Source organism: Mycteria americana, chromosome 24, assembly GCF_035582795.1.
Source record: "Mycteria americana isolate JAX WOST 10 ecotype Jacksonville Zoo and Gardens chromosome 24, USCA_MyAme_1.0, whole genome shotgun sequence".
Taxonomy (NCBI): Eukaryota; Metazoa; Chordata; class Aves; order Ciconiiformes; family Ciconiidae; genus Mycteria; species Mycteria americana.
This window is the reverse complement of record NC_134388.1, coordinates 4,283,537-4,303,883: the sequence shown is the minus strand read 5'-3', so window position 1 is coordinate 4,303,883 and position 20,347 is coordinate 4,283,537. Positions and strand designations below refer to the sequence as shown.

The following is a 20,347-nucleotide window of genomic DNA, read 5'->3' as shown; positions in this document are numbered from 1 at the left end:
GACACAGTTCTGCCTCATGAACAGCCTCGGAGTAGAGCTGTGCTTTAAGGGAACTCTGAATAGTAAGCTTACAGAAGACATTGTTATGCAAGCTAGATAATTTTTAGCGGCTACTCATCAAAAAGAAGGCTGAGCAAGCCACAGACAGCAAGACAAACCACAGCACATCTCTGGTCAAGCTGTATGATCCCTCCAAGAATGTTTTTTTTACCCCATTAAACTTCATTCTTTGTTCATTAGGAAGAGCTTATTGCAAGAACTTGGTCATACAGAAGGATGGACCAGTGAGCTCAAAGTGCCCTCTCCATTTCCTGTAATTATCACTGACCAGTAGCCAATAAGTCTGAAGTACCTTTGAAGTAATTATGCGAGTGTAAAGCATTCTTAATCTATAGAAGCTCAAACACCTTAACACATAGAAGAATCTACAGCAGACAGCTGCTCATGGGGAAGATGAAGCTGGAGCACAGACAGAAAAAAAGAACAACAGTGACCATTTTCCCTCAAGTTAGCCAGCCAGTTCAAGGGAGACGGTCTTGTGCAGACTTCCTTTTTTTTTTTTCCCCCCCAGCAATTAGTTTCAGACACAGTCTGATATGATAGAGGAAGTCCCCTCAGTAAGCATTTTTGCCAAAACAGCACCCTAAAATGTGGCACCAACTTTTTGGCCACGCAGAAGAGCTGAACCTAGGTGCTGACCTCTGACTTTACTGATAGACATTTCCTAACTTCATCTCATGTCAGCTACTAAGATATATCTGGTACATTGCTCAAGACTCCCATCTCACACTCTCCAAAGAGGAAACCGGAACACAGACGGCCTCTTCTCTACCGGTGAAAAGCCCAGGCCGATTACAGTAAGCAGCAATGCAATAGCTGGTAGTGTCTGCTCAGGTGTGTATGCCTGAAAAACTAGAAAGAGAAAGACCTCTCATCTTGAAGAAGAGAGATTTCTGACAAAGTGACATGCAGACATCAGCCTTAATGTATTTATGCTACAAACAGATTTCTAAATTATGCAGTCATCATGCAACTTGACAGAAGTTCAAGCAGGCATCCATCACTATAAGAATTATTTGGAAGATAATCTACAGTAGAAAGAATTTGCCGAAACACAATTTCCACGCACAGTCACATCAGCAGTAAATAGAAAGACAGTCAGCATAACACTGCGCCATTTTAACCAGATAGGAAATCCAGACACTACTTGCTGGCTTTCAACAGCATTGAGCTTTAAGACTGCTCTTTCACTCAACAACTTAAAACTGATACGCTACTTTGAATCACTTAATATTGATTACGAGGCTTTAAGAAGAAAAAAAAAATAAATTCTAAAAGTCACTTAAGGAAGAGTAGCACCCAATTACTGTTAATTCCTTTTAACCAATTCTGCTTTTGTTACCTACAGTTTATTTACCTGAAAATGCACTACATGAGTCCCAGAAGAAATAACATGATGCTTAAATTCTTCCATCCGAGAATCAGAATGAGAACATCTAGTCATTACAAAGAGAGGTTTGAGGAAAACCTGCTGCTCTCCAACTACTTGTGAATTTTCTTAGAAAGGATATCAAATTCATTTGATGATAATGCCGCTCTAAAAGAGACAGACTTTGGTATACCTCTGGCTTCATACTAAACAATATTTCAAACAACAAATTAGAACATAAAAGCAAAAGAGCGTACACTGAACAGATTATAAGTTGGTTACCTAATGAGTCCCAGTATTCAAGTAAGGACAGGGTATCATCAAGCAACTGGAAGATTAGATTCTAGTGAAGCTGGATTCCTGGCATCAAAGTAAACATTTTCATGATGGTTCTAAAAGAAAGAAAAGAGCTACTGATAAAGAACGTATCATAGAGAGATTGAGAAGGCAGTAAGCAATCAAAAAGCCAAGTCAGTTACATAGTTCAGTAACATAAGAGCAAGAAACCAGATTTCAGCTTAGTTCATAGATATATAACTTCAAATTTATCCAAGAAACAATCCATACCAGAGGAATGGAATGGGAGCTATCCTGAAATAGGCTTGAAAACCATAGTGGGTAATCATTTAAACATGGTATTCTAACACCACAAGCATGACAGTGAATGTAATTCCCAGATACACATCAAATGAATATTTAGTTAAGCAGCCATATTATCCTTGTAATCAGAAGGTACGTGACCAACACTGCATCTAGAATATATCCGAAATTCAATTAAGAAACTAAGATAAGAACAACAGCAACAACAAAATCTGTTAGAAAATACCCCCTTACAGCAAAATACTCTAGAAGCTTTGTCTATGAGAAACACATGAAGGAGACTGATATCAGTTTAAGTCCTTGCATGGGGAACTAGAGTTTGGTAACAATCACCAGTCTGGAGGACAAAGCTATAACACAAGCCAGTGGCTGGAATTCAAAGCTAGACAAACTCAGGCTAACATGAGACATAAATGTTACCAGAAGGCTACCCTACACTGCAAAAACTTAACTGACACTAACGATGAGGCCTGATTGCTAAAGTTCTTTTTAGAAAGTCAGCCAGTCCCCAGTTACAGATGTGCCTCTTAATTAGAAAAATTAATTAGGTACCACCCTCTCATTTATGTCAAGAGTGGTCTGAACAGATGATTACAATGATTCCTTCTAGTTTTATGATCTCTAATTATTTAGAAAATTTTTAAGCAATTGAAATTTATTCAATGTAATTTGTCTCACCAAGGAATCATAAGCCTGAATTCAGGTGCAGAAAAAGGAGAAATACAAGAGTAGAAGGTAATAATGAAACCATACTGGTCAGCATGCAAAACAACAAACTCAGGAAAAGAGCAGCCTAATCACCACTGTTGAGTTCTTTCTGTAGGTGGAAATTCTGCAAAGTTACCTCAATTTCTTTCAATACCCTTTCTTATAAGAAGCCCCTTTCCAATGCATGGGAAAAAACAAAGCTGTGTGTTAGAGAATTTAATAAGTGGGAGACAGAAGCTGGCATTAGGTGCACATCAACTCATTTTAGACTTCACATTCAGACTCCTTCCTGTTTTCCTTAAAATGTTTTACTTTTCACAAGCCTTTTGTAGCACAAGTATACATCTTCACAGCACTTAAAATTTACTAAGGACAGTCATCAGCATCTGCAAAACACAGTAAAGCATTATTTTTCACCATAGTCCTCTTTTACAGATGCAACCACAGAGTTAGGCAAGCTGGGCAAAACAAAAAAGTCAAAAAAGTTAGACATGCAAAGCTTTTGATTCTAACCTTTTATTCAAAACATTAGACTGTACTAATTCTGTGGGCATGAGTGGGGCAACAGCTGCATGGGATTAGTGCTTTAAAGGGTATAGTGATATATGACTTGCACCCTTGAGACAGTGGTTTCATTGTGCCAGTATAACACACACAATTTAATGGTACTTATTTCAAGTGAGATTGAAGAGAAATAAATCTGAAATAGTGCTAGGCAAATTTAAGTATAAGGTGCCAGTTACAGGCCACCTTTACTCAACTATCCTAGAAGGATAATTCCAACAGGTCTAGAAAAACGGAAGCAAGTCTAACCAACCTAAAATCTCTTCTCAGGATTTTATTACTTTCCCCTACCCCATCCTTTGCAAGTTCTACAGTGTATTTGTTAATAGCACTAACATAATGAGCTTATAAGGCAACAGTCTAATGCCATATTTATTTTTATATTACCTATCAATTAGTACTTTCATTTGCTTATAAAAAAAATAAAAACCCACTGGGCTTACCAAACAATAATCTAAGTGAACACGGGGCAGTACTATTTAGTCCACCACTGGAGGATTGATTATACTTGCCACTTAAATCACCGAGTAGGGCAACATTTCAGGTAGCTACTTCAATACTTTGTAGAAGAAACACAGTAGGCTACATAATTTATCATCAATCTGTAATTTTACTTTTTGCTCAGACAATGTTAATAGAAATAGAAAACCAAAAATTCCAATTCTATATGGTAATTTTGATGGTATTTTCTAAGTGTTTTCAAGTCTTCATTAAGCCAATTAATTTTTTAATATGCATTAAAGCCAACATTGTCCACTTAATACCACACAGTAAAATTCTAGGAGAGAACTTTGCCGCAATCAGCGCAGGGTATCTGTTTAGTTTAAATAAGGCCATAATTTGAAGCCACATATTTAGTCAATGAATCACAGTGAAGCTAAAAAGGGAAAGCTACCATTACAGCAAAATTGTTGAGGATGAACTTCATAATATTCCGGTTCTTCACATTTTCATGTACATTTCCAGTGCTGTATTCCTCAAACTGAAAGATTCAAGCTTTTCCCATTCTTCATCAAGTAATTTTCAACAGAAAAGCAGAAAGCTATGAGTACTTGACCTCTAATATTCTTGAATACCAGAATCGTCAATGACCATCCCCAAAGAGACCCCTCTGATCAAACTGAAAACATTTAGCAATTTCAAAAATATTCAGCTATTACTTATCCTTGATTTCCAAAGCAAGGATTTTCCAACAAAATAGGCTACAGAGACACCCTAAAGTTTCCACAATTAACTGTGCATTACAGGTAAGGCAAAGGCCTCAACCCTTGTCTTACCTCATGTCATAAGGACATACAGTTGCTGTTAGCTGAGCATAAGTAATTTTAATTTTTTCCCCAGTATTCCAGACATTTGTAGACTACCTGAAAATTGCTTAGCATTCTAATAACACTTCAATATTTTTCTTAGTCTTAAAAAATTCTGCTGGACTGAACAACTTTAGATCCTCAGTTTTCTTTAACTAAAAGCTCTTGGCTTTTTCTGCTCCAAAAGGAGTAGTTCTGAATGGAGCACGCAAATTTACAACACATTTGTTACTACTCTTTGTAATCAACCCTGCCAGAGAAGTTACTGCCACAGACTGCCTAACAAAGGAGAAGCTGGACTGCAATGCAAGTAATGCAATGTAATACAGGAAAGTCAAAGAAATTACCTTCATTACAGGCCATTCCTTCTCAGTTACCTTCTCCCTACTCCCTATGGCCCCTGAGACCCTGATCCCAATCTATGCCCTCAAACCACCAAAGATGCAGACCTCTACTTCCTCTTAATGACTCACATGCATAATTTAACCTCAAGACAAGGATACCTTATCAGGCTTACAGTGACATTAGAGGTCTATAACGTGTTATTACATTACAAAAAGTGTGATGTCAAAGTTACAGATGTATGCTTGAGTATGATTCAGAGGAAATGAAAATGTGGCCCTGTTGAGAAAACAGGGAATGAAGGCAAAACAACAGAGTGTTAGAGGCAAAGAACATAAGCCAAAAGAACCTTGGAGGCTATTCTACCACCTTTTGTAGTTTTCTTAACTTTATACTTAATAGCATTACAGCTGTCAACAAAGGAAGTAAAAATTTCACTGGTCTAATGCTGCATTTACACTGATAAGAAATTTTCTTAAGAAACTTTAAGTTGAACTTTTGTGTGAATGAGAACAAAAAAAAAGGGGGGGGTCATCAGCAGAATGTACACGTGTCAAAAATACCTTTAAAAACACTTTTATTGTTAAACATTGTTGGTCTTTAAAGGGAGAACATATTTTTCTCAGATCTGCATTGCGTTTCATTTGGTAATCAGATACAAACAACACAATAAAGCCTAGATAAAAGCAACTCTGCAAGCCACACTTAAGTCACTTGATACATCAGGAAAACGTGATATACTAGAGACAAAACCTCTGAATGTTCATTTTCTGAAATAAAGACACTCCTAGTCCTTTCAGAAAGCAGATCGCCTATTAAAATACCCACTGATTGAAAAAAAAAGATCCTTATCAGTATCTCAGGCTTTACTTCTTGATATTAGAGTAAGTGCATCTTGTTTCTTAGAAATATGATTAATAAACGCCTTCAGCCTTCAAATTCACAAAAAAGTACTGAACCACAAACTTTTTGCTGAATCATATTTTTTCACTCTTTTCCTTGACTGTTGAGATAGACAATACTGTTGCATCTTTTCGGAATTTTTCCTTTTTAAACGCCCAAATGCGAATCATGGTATTTGACCATCTAGCTGAGGAAAGGCCATATTTAGCTTAAGTAATGTTGAACTATGTGCATATGAGTCAAACAGTTATTCATACTCAGGATTATTCAATAACATTTGAATCATTATTTGTCAGAAAACTCAGTCTGTACAAAGCATTACTTTCTAGGTGAACCTCATTTAAAGTTTTCATCAGCTGCGTTTACTCTTCCTAAATTATTCAGTTCTATAAGCGTTTTAGGTTCCACAGAAAAACACAGAACTAAGAGTCTTCCCACTCTGATTAGACTATCCATTTGCACAGACAGCTGCCCTGTCACTGCAGAAACTACAACACTCAACTACTGAAAAAGCTTTTTGTTGAGACAAACGTTCAAGTAGGGCGACAAAAAAAAAACCACCACCACCAAACCCCAAACAACCCAAATTGTACAGTTCTACAAAAACAGTTCCATCGCATTACTGCAGTAACTCCTGAGTTTTACGCTAATAATACTAATGATTAAAGAAATGGCCTCAGATGCATCATCCTGAAAAACACAGACAATGTTACTGGACGTTAAATGTAGAGCAGGTAGAGAATCTCACGATTAGTTCAAAGACAAAAATAATCAAGATTAACTCTTTTCTAAGAGGAGCCACAATGAACCTTGAAGCTAACATGACTATATATATGCATTAGAAATTCCCCATATTGCTTGCCTTACATTAAACGGATTTGTTCCTGACAAGATTCCAAGTCAAAGACACCAAAGGCTTACTAAAACTTGACGGGTGTGACACCAATATACTAAACCGGAATGCAGGGTTACCTCACAATGTTACTTTAGGGCAAGTACTTCAGCCACGTATTCCAGCTAACAGACCTGAAATCAGAGTGCGTGTAATGACCCATGACAAACTCTTATTTGCAAACACCTAGGCAGACAAACCAATACTAACTCACCTCTAGGAGTAATGTGGGAGGATGCTGATGACATCTTTGAAAAGCTAATTGCATTTGCCAGAAGCCTGATATAATCTCCAGCCCTTTGCTACGTTGCCATTTCCAGAAGGTGCAATCAAAGAATACTGAACTCATTTGCATCCAAAGTACTTCTCACTTTTCACAAACAGGACTTACAAATAAAGCTGGGTAAGAATTTTGCCAAAATACTTACAGAGTAATAGAAAACAAGGCTAAAAATTATACTGGGAAGTCATCTTACATTAGGACCATGCATACGTGTATCAACTGTATGGTCACAATAGTCATGAATATGGATAGTACTCTGCTATTTTTAGTCTACAAACATGTAACACAAAGATGCTCCCAGTTTGCATAAGTTCAGAAATTGCAAAACCAAACTTACCAAAAAGACACAGCACTACCAAGATACAAACAGCTAGAGGCATTTATCAATTAGGCAATGATGGTCACCATGATAAAGCACGACCTCAATGCAGTAGCAGCACTGATATTGTCAAGAGCTGCCCAAAAATAAAACAAAGAAACAAAAGAACCCAGAGAGTTTTGAGGAATTTTTTGAAAGATGCCGAGATATTTGTACGAAAGGTTACAGACTGTTCATACCGAGACTTAGAGACGTCATATGAAAAAGCAGAACGCTGCATGGTTGAAAGATCAGTAAGCAGGAGATGGAAGTTAACATCGTGCCCTGATCAACGGCAAGATCTTCCCCCTGCACATCGCCTGACAGACGGGAGATGCAGACGGGCGGTGAGGCATGTTCCGTCCCTTAGGGCATGTCCAGCTCTTTGGGCGCATCAGATGCAAAACGAGTCAGCAGCAACACATCTGCCATCCCGTCCGTTACAAGCCCACGCAGCCGCCCAGAAGCCAGGCACACCCCAGCTTCAGCCTGCGCCTCATCCCGACCCCGAGCAGCGCCCCGCTCCAGCGCCCACCGCCCCGGCCGCCCCGAGGGGCGCGCCCGAGGAATGGCTCCAGGCCCCCAGGCTCCTGAGGGAAGCGGCGGAGCCCCACGGCTCCCGCCCGCCAGACCCCTACTCCCGCCCGCCTCGAACTTCCCCGCTCGCCCCACAGTGCCTCGCTACAACAGCCGCGGGGCTCGGTGGGCAGCGCCGTCCCGGCTCGGTATGAGACTCGGTCCCTCTGAGGCGCCACCACCACAGAGTTCGGTCGCTCATAAAGGAGGAAAGGGAGGAAGGAAGGAGAGAGGGCGCCCATCAGGGCCGCAGGGCCGCGCTTCGCCGCCGTTTACCTCAGCCGGTGGGTGAAGCGCTGGCGACCAGCACCGCCGCCCGCCACAGGCCCCGCCGAGGCGCCGCTCACCACTTCCGGGTAGGGGGAGGCAGGGCGGCGCCCATTCAGTGCCGCGCGCGCACTGCGCATGCGCTCCCCCGCCCGCCTCCACCCTGCGGCGGGGCCGTGCGCGTCGCCGGGGTGGGAGGTGCGAAGCGTCGCCCGGGGTTGTCGCGGCCTGTGCTCACCCCCGCCTGCGGTTCCCTACACAGCTCGGGAACGGGTGCTCGTCGGGAGCCAGGTGCTTTCTAAGGCAGGGCCCTGCGGCGAGGAGCGGGAGTGGGTGGATTCCTGTCAAAACCAAAGAACCCCAGTGCCGCCTTCGGCTGGGAGCGTCGCCTCCCGGCGCTGTGAGGTCTCCTGCTGCGGAGGCGGCGGTGTTGCTGGTGCTCACTGCCTTCCTCCAGCGATTTGTAAGGCCATTGGGGCAGAAGATCCTTAGCGTAGCCTTCTTGAGGTTCACCAGCTGAAGCGGCAGAGCGGCTCCCTCCCACCAAAGGGCTGGGGAAAGAACAACGTTTGGGGTCAGCCGTGCCGTAGGCATTGCCAGGCCCTTATTTCTTGCTTTACCCTGGTGCTGAGGGGAGCGTAGCAGTTTTCTGCAGGCGCAGCCCAGGTGGCAGGCATCCCCCCGAAGCCACGGCCTTTCGGGAGAGCCCCCCGGCCCGTGCGGTGTCGGCCCCGAGTGGGCCGGCGGTGACGGCTTGTTTCATTCCTCCGCGCCGCCGGGGGGCGCGCGGACCCTTCGTCCCCTGGAGCGCAGGGGCGGTGCTGCGCATGCGCGGCCGTTCGAACGGGATGGCGGCTGAGGCAGCGGGAGGGTGAGAGAGGGGGAGCGTCTCGCCGCCTGTCTCCTCACTCGTCGTCTGCTGCCGTTGTCATCTCCCGCTCTGTCTTTGCAGGATGTCCGCGCTGGCGAGCGACTCCGGTACTACGGTGGCGAGCGGAGAAGTGTCTAAGAATAAGCGGAAAGGTAGCCATGGGGTGAGAGGGGAGCCCGCTCCGACTGAGGTGCGGCGGGTCGCTGAGGCGGGAAGCGCGGCGGCGGGCCCGGCTGAGCTCTCTTTGCTCCTTCTTCAGGAGGAAGAATCGTGAAGTCTCGCTACCTGCAGTACGATAAGAAAGACGCCAAGAAGGTACTTGGACGCCTTGCTGCCGGGCTCGCGGGTCGCTCAGTAAAGGATAGAAATGGTGTGAGGGGCGGCTCGGACTTGTGGAAACGGGACCTAAGCGAAAAATGACTCTGCTGGGGTTATGAAGGAGTCGTGGTGTATTACTAGATGCAGACTGGGATGTGAACTTGGGACTGTCCTCAGGTGACTTGCAGAGCACCAAGACGCCCTGGGATTGTAACTGGTTGTTGCCAGCATTCGAGTCGGAGGTAAGATATATTGCTGATGACAATTACTGCTTATGTTCAGTCTTTTCTGTTTCTTGTTGTCAGGATACTTCAGCAAATTCCTTTTCAACGTCTACTGCTAAACCATCTTCTGCAACTAAAACAAGATCAGTTCTTCCTCAGAAATGTAAAACTTCTGCCGGTAGGTATTACCAGAATTTAAAAGCTCTTCTTTTGCAAATTTTTATTTCCAACTTGTGGAACGTTTTAGAGTTGTTAAGAGATGATATTTTGTGTTACTTACATCACTGCCAGTTATTATCTGTATACAAAGGGAATTAAGAAACTTGATGTGGGATTGAAAGGTGTAAACTGAAGCACATTAAACTCTTTTCTGGACATTCTGATAGGAAACTAATCTGGAATTGAGTAATTGGGTTGTCTAAAATAAGCATAACTCTTGCCTTCTGCACGAGGCTTTGAACTACTCTTTTACTATGCCCTCACCATTGCCCTGCTTTTTTTATTTAATCTTTTTAATAAACCCAGTATAAATGACTGAAAATCCCTGCCTGCAAAACAGTCCATTTTTATTTCTTTTGCAAGAATTACAAAAGAATTTTCTGTTAAGACTTTAACTTGACTTGAAAATCCTGAAGAAATAACATTATTCCCTTTTCACATCTGAGTGGTGGTGTTGAACTGTGAAATGTTTAAGAGCATAACTTTCTGAACTACCTTATCTTTAGGTAAGTTAGGGAGTATACAAATGATGTATATAAAGTAAATGTGTAAAAGTTTGTGTAAGGTTGCCGTATATTAGTGAAAGCATGTATAATTGTGAACTTGTGCGGAATCTGTTCTAATTCTTTTAGTTTGATGACAACTTCTTTCTACAGGTGTTGTCCCTAGCTCATTAAGTCAGAGTAGTTTTGAGAAAGGTGACTTGCAGTCTACTTTATTAGATGAAGATAAAAGTAGTCGACCAGACCTTGATCTTTCAGCTATTAATGGTAAGCTTCCACTCATACTCAATTTCTTGGTTTATTATTTTAACATATGTGTTGTAACTTGGTGATAAGTAACCCTTGTATTCTGCTATATTCACAAAAGGATTTTGTTAAATAAGGCAAATGTTATTTCAAGTGTCTTTAAGCAGAGGTATTGAGACCTTCAGGGTTTAAATTAACCTCTCGATTTTTAGTATCTTTTGGGTGCTCTGTTCTTTTTGTTTAAGATCAAATATTAAAGAACAAAGTACTCTCAAGTCTTTATTCCTATAACAGAAGGGTGTTAGATTATCAGCCCTTCTGAAAGCTGTATCACATCTATCTGTACCTGTCACTTAAAGCTAAATGCTCATGTGATCCATGTCTTCTCATGAGTATTATCAGAGCCAGAAATAGAGCACAGGTCTTCTTTACTGGTACACATAGTAATTTTGAAATTATCTTTGCCTTTGAAGAACCTGATGATATGTTGACCCACCCTCTGTGCTTTGGTAGAAGAGAGCAATAACTTTTCTGTTGTGATACAGATAAAACTGTCCGCAAAAAGACTCCTGGCTCAAACTCTGCTTGCAAAGGAGATACAGGGACACGTCCAAAAACCAAAAAAGCGGTGAGTCTCACTGCTTTCGTTTGTTAAGTGTATTTATTTTGAAATGTGTGAAATGAAGATTTTCTGTTTTTCTTTAATCTTGGTAACAACTTTGAGGTCCTGGGATGATCTAAACCCTTCTGGCGGAAGTCAGAGGATAAGTCTGTTCTACTGTTAGTGATGTTTGTTTCGTTTATCGGATGTCTTGACCCTGACAGAAGTTTTGCTTACATTTCTTGTGGTAAAGAATCTGCTCCAATTGTAACATCTCCTCAAGTTGATTCTTTTTGTATTCCTGTCCATACTTTTAAATTATATTATCTTTAAATATTTTCTGACATTTTTGCTCAGAAAACTAATATTGATTCAAACTAATTTGAAATGCCTTATTTAGGAATCTCATTCATTGTAGCACTGAAATTTCAAGCTCTCTACTAGCGTTAGGAAAATCTGCTGAAAATGTTATAAAAAGTGGTGGAACAAAGAACAGAGAGGTATATTTAATTAACACGCATTGTTTAAAAACTCGGACTTTTTTCATTGAGCTGACTGTTGTTGTGATGATGATGGTGATGATTCCGGGCACAAATTGGACTTTCAATAATTTGAACATTCAAAAAATAATGGTTCAAACACCCAAACTGATCTAGTATATTCTTTTCTTTTCTGAAGGGAATTGGTTCTGATGCTCTGATAGAAGAGCTGGAATCTCAGACACTGCTTTTAACTTACCTAAGAGTAAAGGTAAGAGTCAGTCAAGTATTTGCTGTTTCAGATAGAAGAACTGGATATTGAGGAATTGTTTAATTTCTTGTCTATGCTTTCTGATCCATAAAAGTTACATTTTTGTGACTTTATATGCTTATGGTTGTAAAACTGTATGACTTGCTTTGAAAACTCTCTTCGACTGAATTCAATGCCAGCTTATTAAGCTGGTGCTGGTTCCTCGTGAAGTAGGGGTATGCAGAAGTTCTGGGAAAACCGTGAGTGGGAGTGTTTGGAGTTCAAGGTTGAGGCAATGACTTTGTTCTTTGTTCACTCAGTGCTGTATATGTATATTTTTCCTTTGCAAAAAATATTAGCGGGGGTGGGGGAAGAAGATGGAGGGGGCTTTAACTATGATGTACTATGCTTATTGCATGAGGTCTCCGATTCATTAATTGAAGCTCTTTGACCTGGTCTCAGGTTTACATTTGTTTATTCAGAACACGTTAATTACTTAGATGTAGCATTACTTTAGTTGTGAATATTTTTTTGATGTAATAGGCAGGAAAAAATCTTGCCGAGCTGGAGAAAAAAGCAGAAAAAAACTTGTTAATGTTGTGTGAAGAAAAGGAGAGACAACAGGAGAAGCTCTGCGAGTTGAAGCGTGAAATTCTACTCAAAGAGAGAGAGCAGAAACTTGACGATGCGTTAGACAAACAGGTAGGCTTTATTACAATTTATGCTTCTCCTATATTTAAACAAGCTCACTTATGAAGCAGTCCTTTATCCAGAGAAGATTTCTGTGCTTCTGTGGCCTGCTGGGATACAATTTTATGCATCTTAAACAAAATAAGTATCTACTTCCTGTTGTGGCATGTAGTGCTCTCTAGTAACCTGAGCAAATGCTTTTGTCACTTTTTTTTGTTGTCCCTTGTGGATAGGCAGGAAGGAGAAGTTAGAGCTATTAGGCAAGGGGCAGCAATAGCACACTGATTGCCAGAGCATTTTACAGTTGATGCACAGGAGATGCAAGTATCTTAAAACCATGTGAACATCCTGCAGTTAGGCAATTACAGTTATGGCTGGAGCTGAGATGCTCACCCTTAGATGAGAAGCGAACATCTTCTGTTCTTTATTTGTCCTATTTTCATATGTTAGACAGCAGTAGATCTGGTGTGGTTGTAAGAAGGCAAGGTTCTAATGAATAATTAATTTTTGAATAACTAATTTTCAAAACTGAACCTATATTTGCTTTTAACAAATACACACTGCAAAAGTTAAACAAGACTCTTGTCTTTTGGAGAATACACTGTTAACTGCAGTCAAGTATCAAATATAAAACCCTTTGCCTGCTATGTTGCCAATACCTCTGAGCTATAGTAACAAAGAATCTGGTATTGGCCTAGGCATTTTGAGGCAGTAGAGGAAAACCTATTAAACTGCATGATGGGAGTATCATACCACAAACTTCTTGAATTCCTCTGTCAATGAGCATTTCGGAGTGGGATTTGGGGGTTTTTATAAATTATTTTTCTGTATTGAGCCAGGTCTGTAGTAACAAAATGGCTGCTTTTGAAGAAGTGTTGGTTCATCGTGTGTCTTTTTCAGATGGAAGTACTTTCTCCCCTTGTTCCTGTTTGTGAACAGTTTAAAGAGCAATATAAAAGCTTTGCAGTTGCCCTGGATGCCACTAGACATGAATTACCCATAAAGAATATCCACATAGAAGGAGATATGCTAACATACCTTGGTATGAAAATTTGATTCATTAAATTTACTTCAGAAATAGTGTTTTTTTGCTATGCTAAAATTCTTACATTGTTATTGCTGGATCTATCTGTGGCCACTGGAGGAATTTTGTGTGCTCTTAGAGCTTGTATGGACACTGGGCTGCAACATTAGTCACATGTTTTGCTATGAATAATTCTGGTCTCTGTTTAACCACTAAACTGCACTTGAACAAGTTTTTACCTTGCAGCAGGAAAAAAATTAACTTTCTAAACTAGGGCAGTCTTCATATACACTTCCTTCAGCAAGTTTCTGTATCTTTTGACTATATTCATGGCATTCCTTGTCCTTCCTTGTTCTTAGTGGGTAAGCAAGTTGTAGAGTTACAGAAATACTGTGATCTCTTCTTGTTTCTGTGTTTGAGGGATAAAGTCACATGGGTAGACTTGCTCGTGTTTCCTGTAGAACTAGAGCTTAAATATATTGTGTGATGTCTTGAATCAGAGAATGTTTTATAAATTAGCACTTGTGTTTTGTATTGAAGCCTGGACAAAAAGTTTCATTTTTAAACTGCTGGTCTGCAAGAAACAAGATTCTTAAACCATTTAAAATAATCTTTCTTACACTTTAAAGAAATGGAAGAGGTTTATTGAAGAACTTAGAATTCTTGTAAGAAGGCTTGAGAGGAAATAAATACATATTTTTGGTTTGTGAATGCTAAAGGAAAGGACTGGATAAACGTCATGTTGGCTGTACATGCCAATAGCAATATATGTACCTGGCCAGGGAATTTTGGATGTTTAAACCCTGTTTTTTCTCTTGCATTTGTCTTGTAAAAATCTTGGAGATACTCTAAATGAGAGCTTGATTAACAATTTTAATAGCCTGTTGCTGGTGTTAGTCTTCATAGCTAAAAATAATTTGGTTTTCACAGTTTTCTCATGGGTGTGTTTGTGAAAGCTGAACAAACAGTAGTTTTCCATCATCTAGTTCACCTGTCTCTGTGGTTACTCCAGCTGTTAAGTAATCTTGTATTAACTGATGCTACTGCATGTGTTTTTGAATAATATTTTAACATCTCATATTGTAGATGAACTGCGGAAGCAGTTAACTATCACACAGGAACTTCTGGCAGAAGTTATGCCAAGCTACTCGGAAGAAAGTGCAAAAGCATTTAGTGTACTGAAAGAGCTTAAAGAAGTGTCTCAGAAACTGGATAAAGAGCTTCAAAGGTATTTACAACAATGAGATTAAAAGACTCATTGGCTAAATATTCAGAGGAAAATCTATAGATCTCTCCAGAATATATCCAGAATGTATATTGGAGGAGGATTAATTGAGGGGATAGTAGCACTAAGTTTAATTGTTTGTAGCAGACATCTGTATTTCTGTCCCTACCCTACCTACAGTCAGTGTAAGTATGCTTGGGGTTTTTTGTTTGTGTGTTCTGAGCGAACTACTTTAGTGTGCCATTCGCTGACACTTTAGCTGAGAATTTCAGTGAGCAAGAATAGCCCTGGTGAAGTGCAAATACGTAGGAGAGTGGAGAACTCCAGGAGACAGAAAAGTGAACTGGAAGCACTATGTCTTAAATAATAACCAGACAAATACATCATCCTTTAGGAGCTACAAGGAACACAGAAAAGGTTTTTTTCCTCGAGTATTGTCTCAACAAATACAAAGTATCACTGAGAGCATGAGGAAGAGATAAAACATGATAAATTTCCTTTCCTTCCTTAATTTCCCCAGAAGAGATTACAGCTAAAATCTTTGAAGATTGATAGACCATAAAGCCCTCTTGCTTTATGTGGAGGCTTCTCCCTCTCCTGCAAACTGCCCCTCCTCTCCTCCAAATTCTAGCCTTTGGGAAGAAAATTCACATTTTACATTTTTTTTTCTTCTGGTGGCTGCATGGTAGGAGAATGATGCAAATGTCCAGCTGCATAGCCTTTGGGGTTAAGCAGAAGTTGTTACCTTCCAGAGTAACTGATTTAGCTTGCTTAATTTGTTCCAGGAGCTTCACACAAGTGCAGAACCTGTCGTTTGAAGTTAGTAAAGAAGTTTCTCTGCATAACCAAAGAATATGTGAAGAGAATCATGGACTAGATGTTGTGAAACGCTGGTACTTCAACTAAGTTTGTGTATTGTTTTACTAATGGGTAGGTACTAAATCAATGCCAGCAGACTTGTTATCCTTTTACTTCTTGTATGAACATAGGACTTGTCCAAACTTTCAGTTATGCCAGAATATGAAACCAGCAGCATGTATGCTTACTAATATAAGAAACAGAGTTTTCTTCTGTGTGCTGTCCGATAAGGAGACATCTTTTTTTTTTTTTTTTTAACATGAATTTCTGTGACACCTTTCTCATCACTTTCTGCCTTGACAGTACTGAAAGGTAAATAATATTAAATGTTATTCTTAGCAAATATGACCTATGTATTCTTAAACTTCTTGGTTTACTTTCTTGGAACTGGCTTCAAGTGCAGTGATTTGCATCTCTTTCCAAAGTAGTGTTCTGTAGAGGGCAACATATCTGAATATAGATGTGGAATTGTGTATGTGGTACTGTGCATTTGCTGATCTCATCAGGAGGATCTGTAGGAATGTACAGGATGATCATTGGTCACTCAGTGAACAAATTCTGGAGGAACTCCTAATTGTCCCTTATTTCTGGATTTGCTGAGAGGAAAAGCTATGTGGGTAGCAAGTAATGAGGCTGATGGTTGGAAGGAGCCTGGTCACTTGTAACAAGTGAAAAGTTTTGGTAACTTGTTGCCTAATTGTGTTGAAAACAAATTATTAAAATCATAAATGCTTTTGTATTAACCTGACATCTTCTCTTTAAGGACTTTATTTTTTTTTAATAATAAAGGTTATTTTCCACTGCTATATCAATAGCCTTCATGTTTGAATATCTTCACTGATCACCTACAGAGCTTTTGTTTCCATCTGGGCTTACACAGGGCTAATACTACACAATAGAGCAGTGATGGACTTAGAGGCACTAACCAGTCCCAATGGCAAGCCATGACCTACTGGCACCCAAAGTGCTGAGGCCAGAAGAGTGTGAATGTGGAGAGAAACCTCAAACCTAACTACTGAGTAAGTGCCTGAGAGAGAGAGTGCTCTGTTATGAACATACACACCAGATGTGGCAGGTTTTTTTCCAACGTACTTTCCATTTTTGTACATGGAATGCATTTCTCTCTAACAGGCATGCTGTATCCTGTATTTTTTTACCTGTGGAACCTTTCTGTGATGGTTTTTCAAAAGCTTTGCTTTGTATTGTCTGCTTAGTGTTACATTTCTGGCTTAAGCTGTGTCTGTAAAGCTTTTTGGCCTGCTCAAAAAATACTTGGAGCATTCTCCTTGTATACCTTGAAGTGCTATTCAGGCTTTACTCCTGGTATTACTAAGGGTCTAACTAGATTCTTGTCTCCTTTTATTAAAAATGAGGAGTAAATTAAGCTGTAGTAACTGGATCAGTAAGATGTGCACTGGATGAGAAGTCAATATATAACAAACTATTAAGACTGTCCTTGTATGCAATATCAATGTCATTTTTTTCACAGCAACTTATCCATGAGCCAGTAGGAGAGCAATGAGTTGTTTCAAGATACTCATCTGTTATTTCTTCTTCCTCAAACATGTTAGATGAACTGCACCTAGTAGTTCACCTGGGTGTGCTGCCATCGAGTCCATGAGTCATAGGTGCTGCACACAGGAGGACCATGCTCTGGGCCCGGAACATGAGCTGCGCCTACAAAGTTGGCCACTGGATGGGGAACTTTGCTAAGCAGTCAAGTCATATAGCTGCAAATGAGTAGTCTGTTTGGTTTTGGTGGATGGAGATCTCGATAGAAAGGCTCCTATATGATGAAACTGCTCGTCAAACAACTGTTTTTCCTAGGTTTGAATAATCACTAGGATGTGTGTCCTCATGCCTTTAACCTGCTTATCGTAAGTGTGTCATTCTGAGACTCAGAAAGTTAAGAGGGTCTTCTTAAATATGAGAGGGGAGGAAAGAAATGAAGATCAAGTTTATAGTGTCTTCGTAATTCTGTCTCCGCACAGACACAAGTCAGAATATCTTTCCTAGGATTTCTTGATGGTAGACCTCATTGCTGGTCTAAAAAAAATTTTTTTAAGAAATACTTTTAAATTAAACCTCTCCTCTTCAGTCAAGTGACTTTCTACCATTGAGATACTAGTGTGTGTATATATATATACCCACCCAAATGTTACTTAAGCAACAGACAGCAATACGAATTTTCACTATAAAGTGAAGTGGAATGCTATTAGTTCTCTTCCCTGAAGAAGGGTGGCGGAGAAAGGTTCTGCTTGCTGTGATCACAGTTAAAGGCTCTAAAACTTCTGGGGAAGTAGTTCATCCTCGCTGCTGCAGGTGGCAGTCATTATCTATACAGCAAGCCTAAGGCGAAGTGGGAGTCCTGGAGCTAAAGGCCAACTGCATGTACAAAACAAGAAAGTGCTTGGGGATGTGCACTCATTGTTTCAGAAGACTCATAGGCAGTGATTTGAGCATTCTGGCCATTCTTTTCCTTAAATTGAACACTTGTGTAATTCTTTGTACAAATGGTAGAACAAGTGTTAGATAAAGCAGCTCAGCCTCTCCAGGAAAAGGTTTTAAACTGTTTTGAACTGAGATTTTTCTATCTTGATTTTCCTGAAGGTTCTTTCTAAGTGGTTCTGTTTTGGCTCTTTGCAGAAGTGTTTTAGGCTCCTCCACCTTGAAATAGCCACAGACATTAGAAGCTCTTATTTAACACTGTACAAACAACAACAACAAAGAACTGCAGAATCGCTGGAGCAGGAGATAAACAGATGTGACACCACTTATTTTGTATTTTCCACTTATTTTCTGGCAGTCACATGCTCTGAATCTGCTTGGAGTCCTAAACAACTTAAGGGCACTTTTTATTCAGGTTATTGATCTCTTCTTGGGTTTTTTTTTGTTTTGTTTATAACCTAGAATTAATAGTGTTCTCCCTCTGTAACTTGTATCAATGTAGATTTATGTTCTGTCTGAACTTGTGGTTTCATATCATAAAGGCTATCTGAACTTGCAGTACTTGTTACCTATGTATTAATCTTTTAGGCCAGAAGTTGTTATTGACCAATTGTTAACATTCGTGTGTCCTAAGGTGCTTTTTTTCTTTTTTGAGGGGAGCTTTTTTTCTCTTCCAAAAGCTGAAAGCAATTGTGAAATGAGCCAGCTAGGTTGGAGAGCCTGGGTGGGAAGGGGGGAGCACAGAAACATAAGTACTCATCCCCTGCAAAATTCTCTCAATTGTCTAAAAAGCAATTGCCAAAGATAACTTTAAGCTAGGTTTGCACTGCACAGATTGCCCTGCCTGGATTCTGGTGTTTCTTGGGGAGCTCTGACCACATTCTCTTCAGTTACACTGGTGTTGCCTGACTTTTGACCACCAGCTCAGGAGGGCCGAGCCGAAGCATGTTTTGCTGTAATTCCTGTGCTCTCTGTGATAGGGTCACCAGGGGTCACTGTAAGGAAGCATCCCTCTTTGCCTGTGGTGCACTATAGTGGAGCTGCAGCCCAGGAGATAATCGAGACCCGTTTGTCTCTTCACCACCACCCCCAACCCTACAATTCTTTGTTCACACTAGCTTCAAATGGAGCTGATTCTTTGCTCATCAACAGCAAGCAAGGAGCTCATGACCCCAGCAGATGTTTCTGCATTTTAGGCTAATGAGAACTTATTGGATTACTGCAGTCTTCCCTGCCTCAGAGTAAATACCACTTTGCTGGAGATCCGGAAACTCATACTGAATATGATAAACAAACTGCTGGCTGGACTGTGTGATTGCCAGGACATGAAAAGAGTTCCACAACGGCAGAGTATCTAACAGCTCTGAAATGCACCACTGAGCCACACCAATTAAGAGCATTTCCAGTGATTATGTGAGCATTCCTGTTCAACTCACAGAAATTATTTTAGGTTGTTTCTTCTGCTGCATTTGTGTGTGGATTGTAAAGCAAGCACAAGGATGGAGGACTGGGTTTGCAGAGTTAGTCTCAAATGCCTCTGATCAGTTGCTTTTAAAATCTTTCTATTATATGCAAGACCTATTGAGTTTCCTGCTATTTCAAGATCTTAAATTTAATGTTAGGGAAGCAAACACAATTTGCCTCTTAAGACGTAGCTAATTTTTTGTTTATGTAGATAATGTGTGTTTGGAGATGGCCTGTAGGATATAAAAACTTAATTCCTTGTTTTAATATCTACTGCATGTGGGGGTGGGAAGTTAAACAGCTGATTGAACAGTAGAGTTTTCGGGACTACTACCCAAAAAGATACTCTGTCTGTGGCACTTAATCCTTTCAGCACTCAGGCTTTGTTGTGTATTTCTTCAGAACTTTTTAGGCAGTATTTCAGTAACTGAAATGGTAAACAAGTAACTATAGGAGTGCAGCACTGATCCCCAGCTAAACCAGGATGAAACTTACTGGCTTGACTGTAGAGCAATGCTAGTGCACTTCTACAGCTTCAGTGTATTATGGACAGGGTAAGTATAGTATCTGTATAGGCAGAACCCAAAGATGTTGAGAGGCCTTAACCCTTTCTTGCTACCTTTTTTGTCTTGAGAAATTTGTCTTCACCTAACTGAACAAAATGGAATTTCTCAAGTTAAAATGATTTGTATGATGAA

At 40.3% G+C, this 20,347-nt stretch overlaps 3 protein-coding genes across 13 annotated transcripts in view; 2 read left to right on the top strand and 1 right to left on the bottom strand.

Annotated features, from left to right (window-relative positions):
• The window catches only part of MYO9B (myosin IXB), a 45,911-nt gene extending 37,475 nt beyond the window's left edge, over positions 1 to 8,436 (bottom strand). For 6 of the 7 annotated variants that reach the window (XM_075524176.1, XM_075524179.1, XM_075524178.1 and 3 more), the window contains exon 1: positions 8,239 to 8,436. The gene's annotated coding sequence lies outside the window, so the exon portion shown is untranslated. Of the gene's footprint in view, positions 1 to 1,711; positions 1,822 to 8,238 lie in introns of all 7 variants that reach the window. The other variant, XM_075524177.1, reaches the window with a different exon arrangement.
• HAUS8 (HAUS augmin like complex subunit 8) lies at positions 8,230 to 16,508 on the top strand. Of its 5 annotated transcripts, none has more exons than XM_075524191.1 (11): positions 8,230 to 8,246; positions 9,182 to 9,252; positions 9,360 to 9,415; positions 9,724 to 9,820; positions 10,518 to 10,631; positions 11,156 to 11,238; positions 11,890 to 11,961; positions 12,484 to 12,642; positions 13,531 to 13,672; positions 14,741 to 14,882; positions 15,665 to 16,507. In XM_075524191.1, exons 2-11 carry the CDS (start codon positions 9,183 to 9,185, stop codon positions 15,783 to 15,785), a joined length of 1,056 nt encoding a protein of 351 aa, XP_075380306.1. In that variant the 5' UTR covers positions 8,230 to 8,246; position 9,182; the 3' UTR covers positions 15,786 to 16,507. The 5 variants fall into 5 exon arrangements, with proteins under 5 accessions (XP_075380306.1, XP_075380303.1, XP_075380305.1 ...); XM_075524188.1 differs by lacking the exon at positions 8,230 to 8,246 and adding an exon at positions 8,370 to 8,520; XM_075524190.1 differs by lacking the exon at positions 8,230 to 8,246 and adding an exon at positions 8,444 to 8,532.
• Positions 16,509 to 19,015: 2,507 nt separating this feature from the next.
• The window catches only part of CPAMD8 (C3 and PZP like alpha-2-macroglobulin domain containing 8), a 64,653-nt gene continuing 63,321 nt past the window's right edge, over positions 19,016 to 20,347 (top strand). Inside the window, exon 1 of the mRNA XM_075524184.1 lies at positions 19,016 to 20,203. Within this exon, the coding sequence (XP_075380299.1) occupies positions 20,195 to 20,203 (9 nt within the window). The 5' untranslated portion in view covers positions 19,016 to 20,194. The remainder of the gene's footprint in view (positions 20,204 to 20,347) is intronic.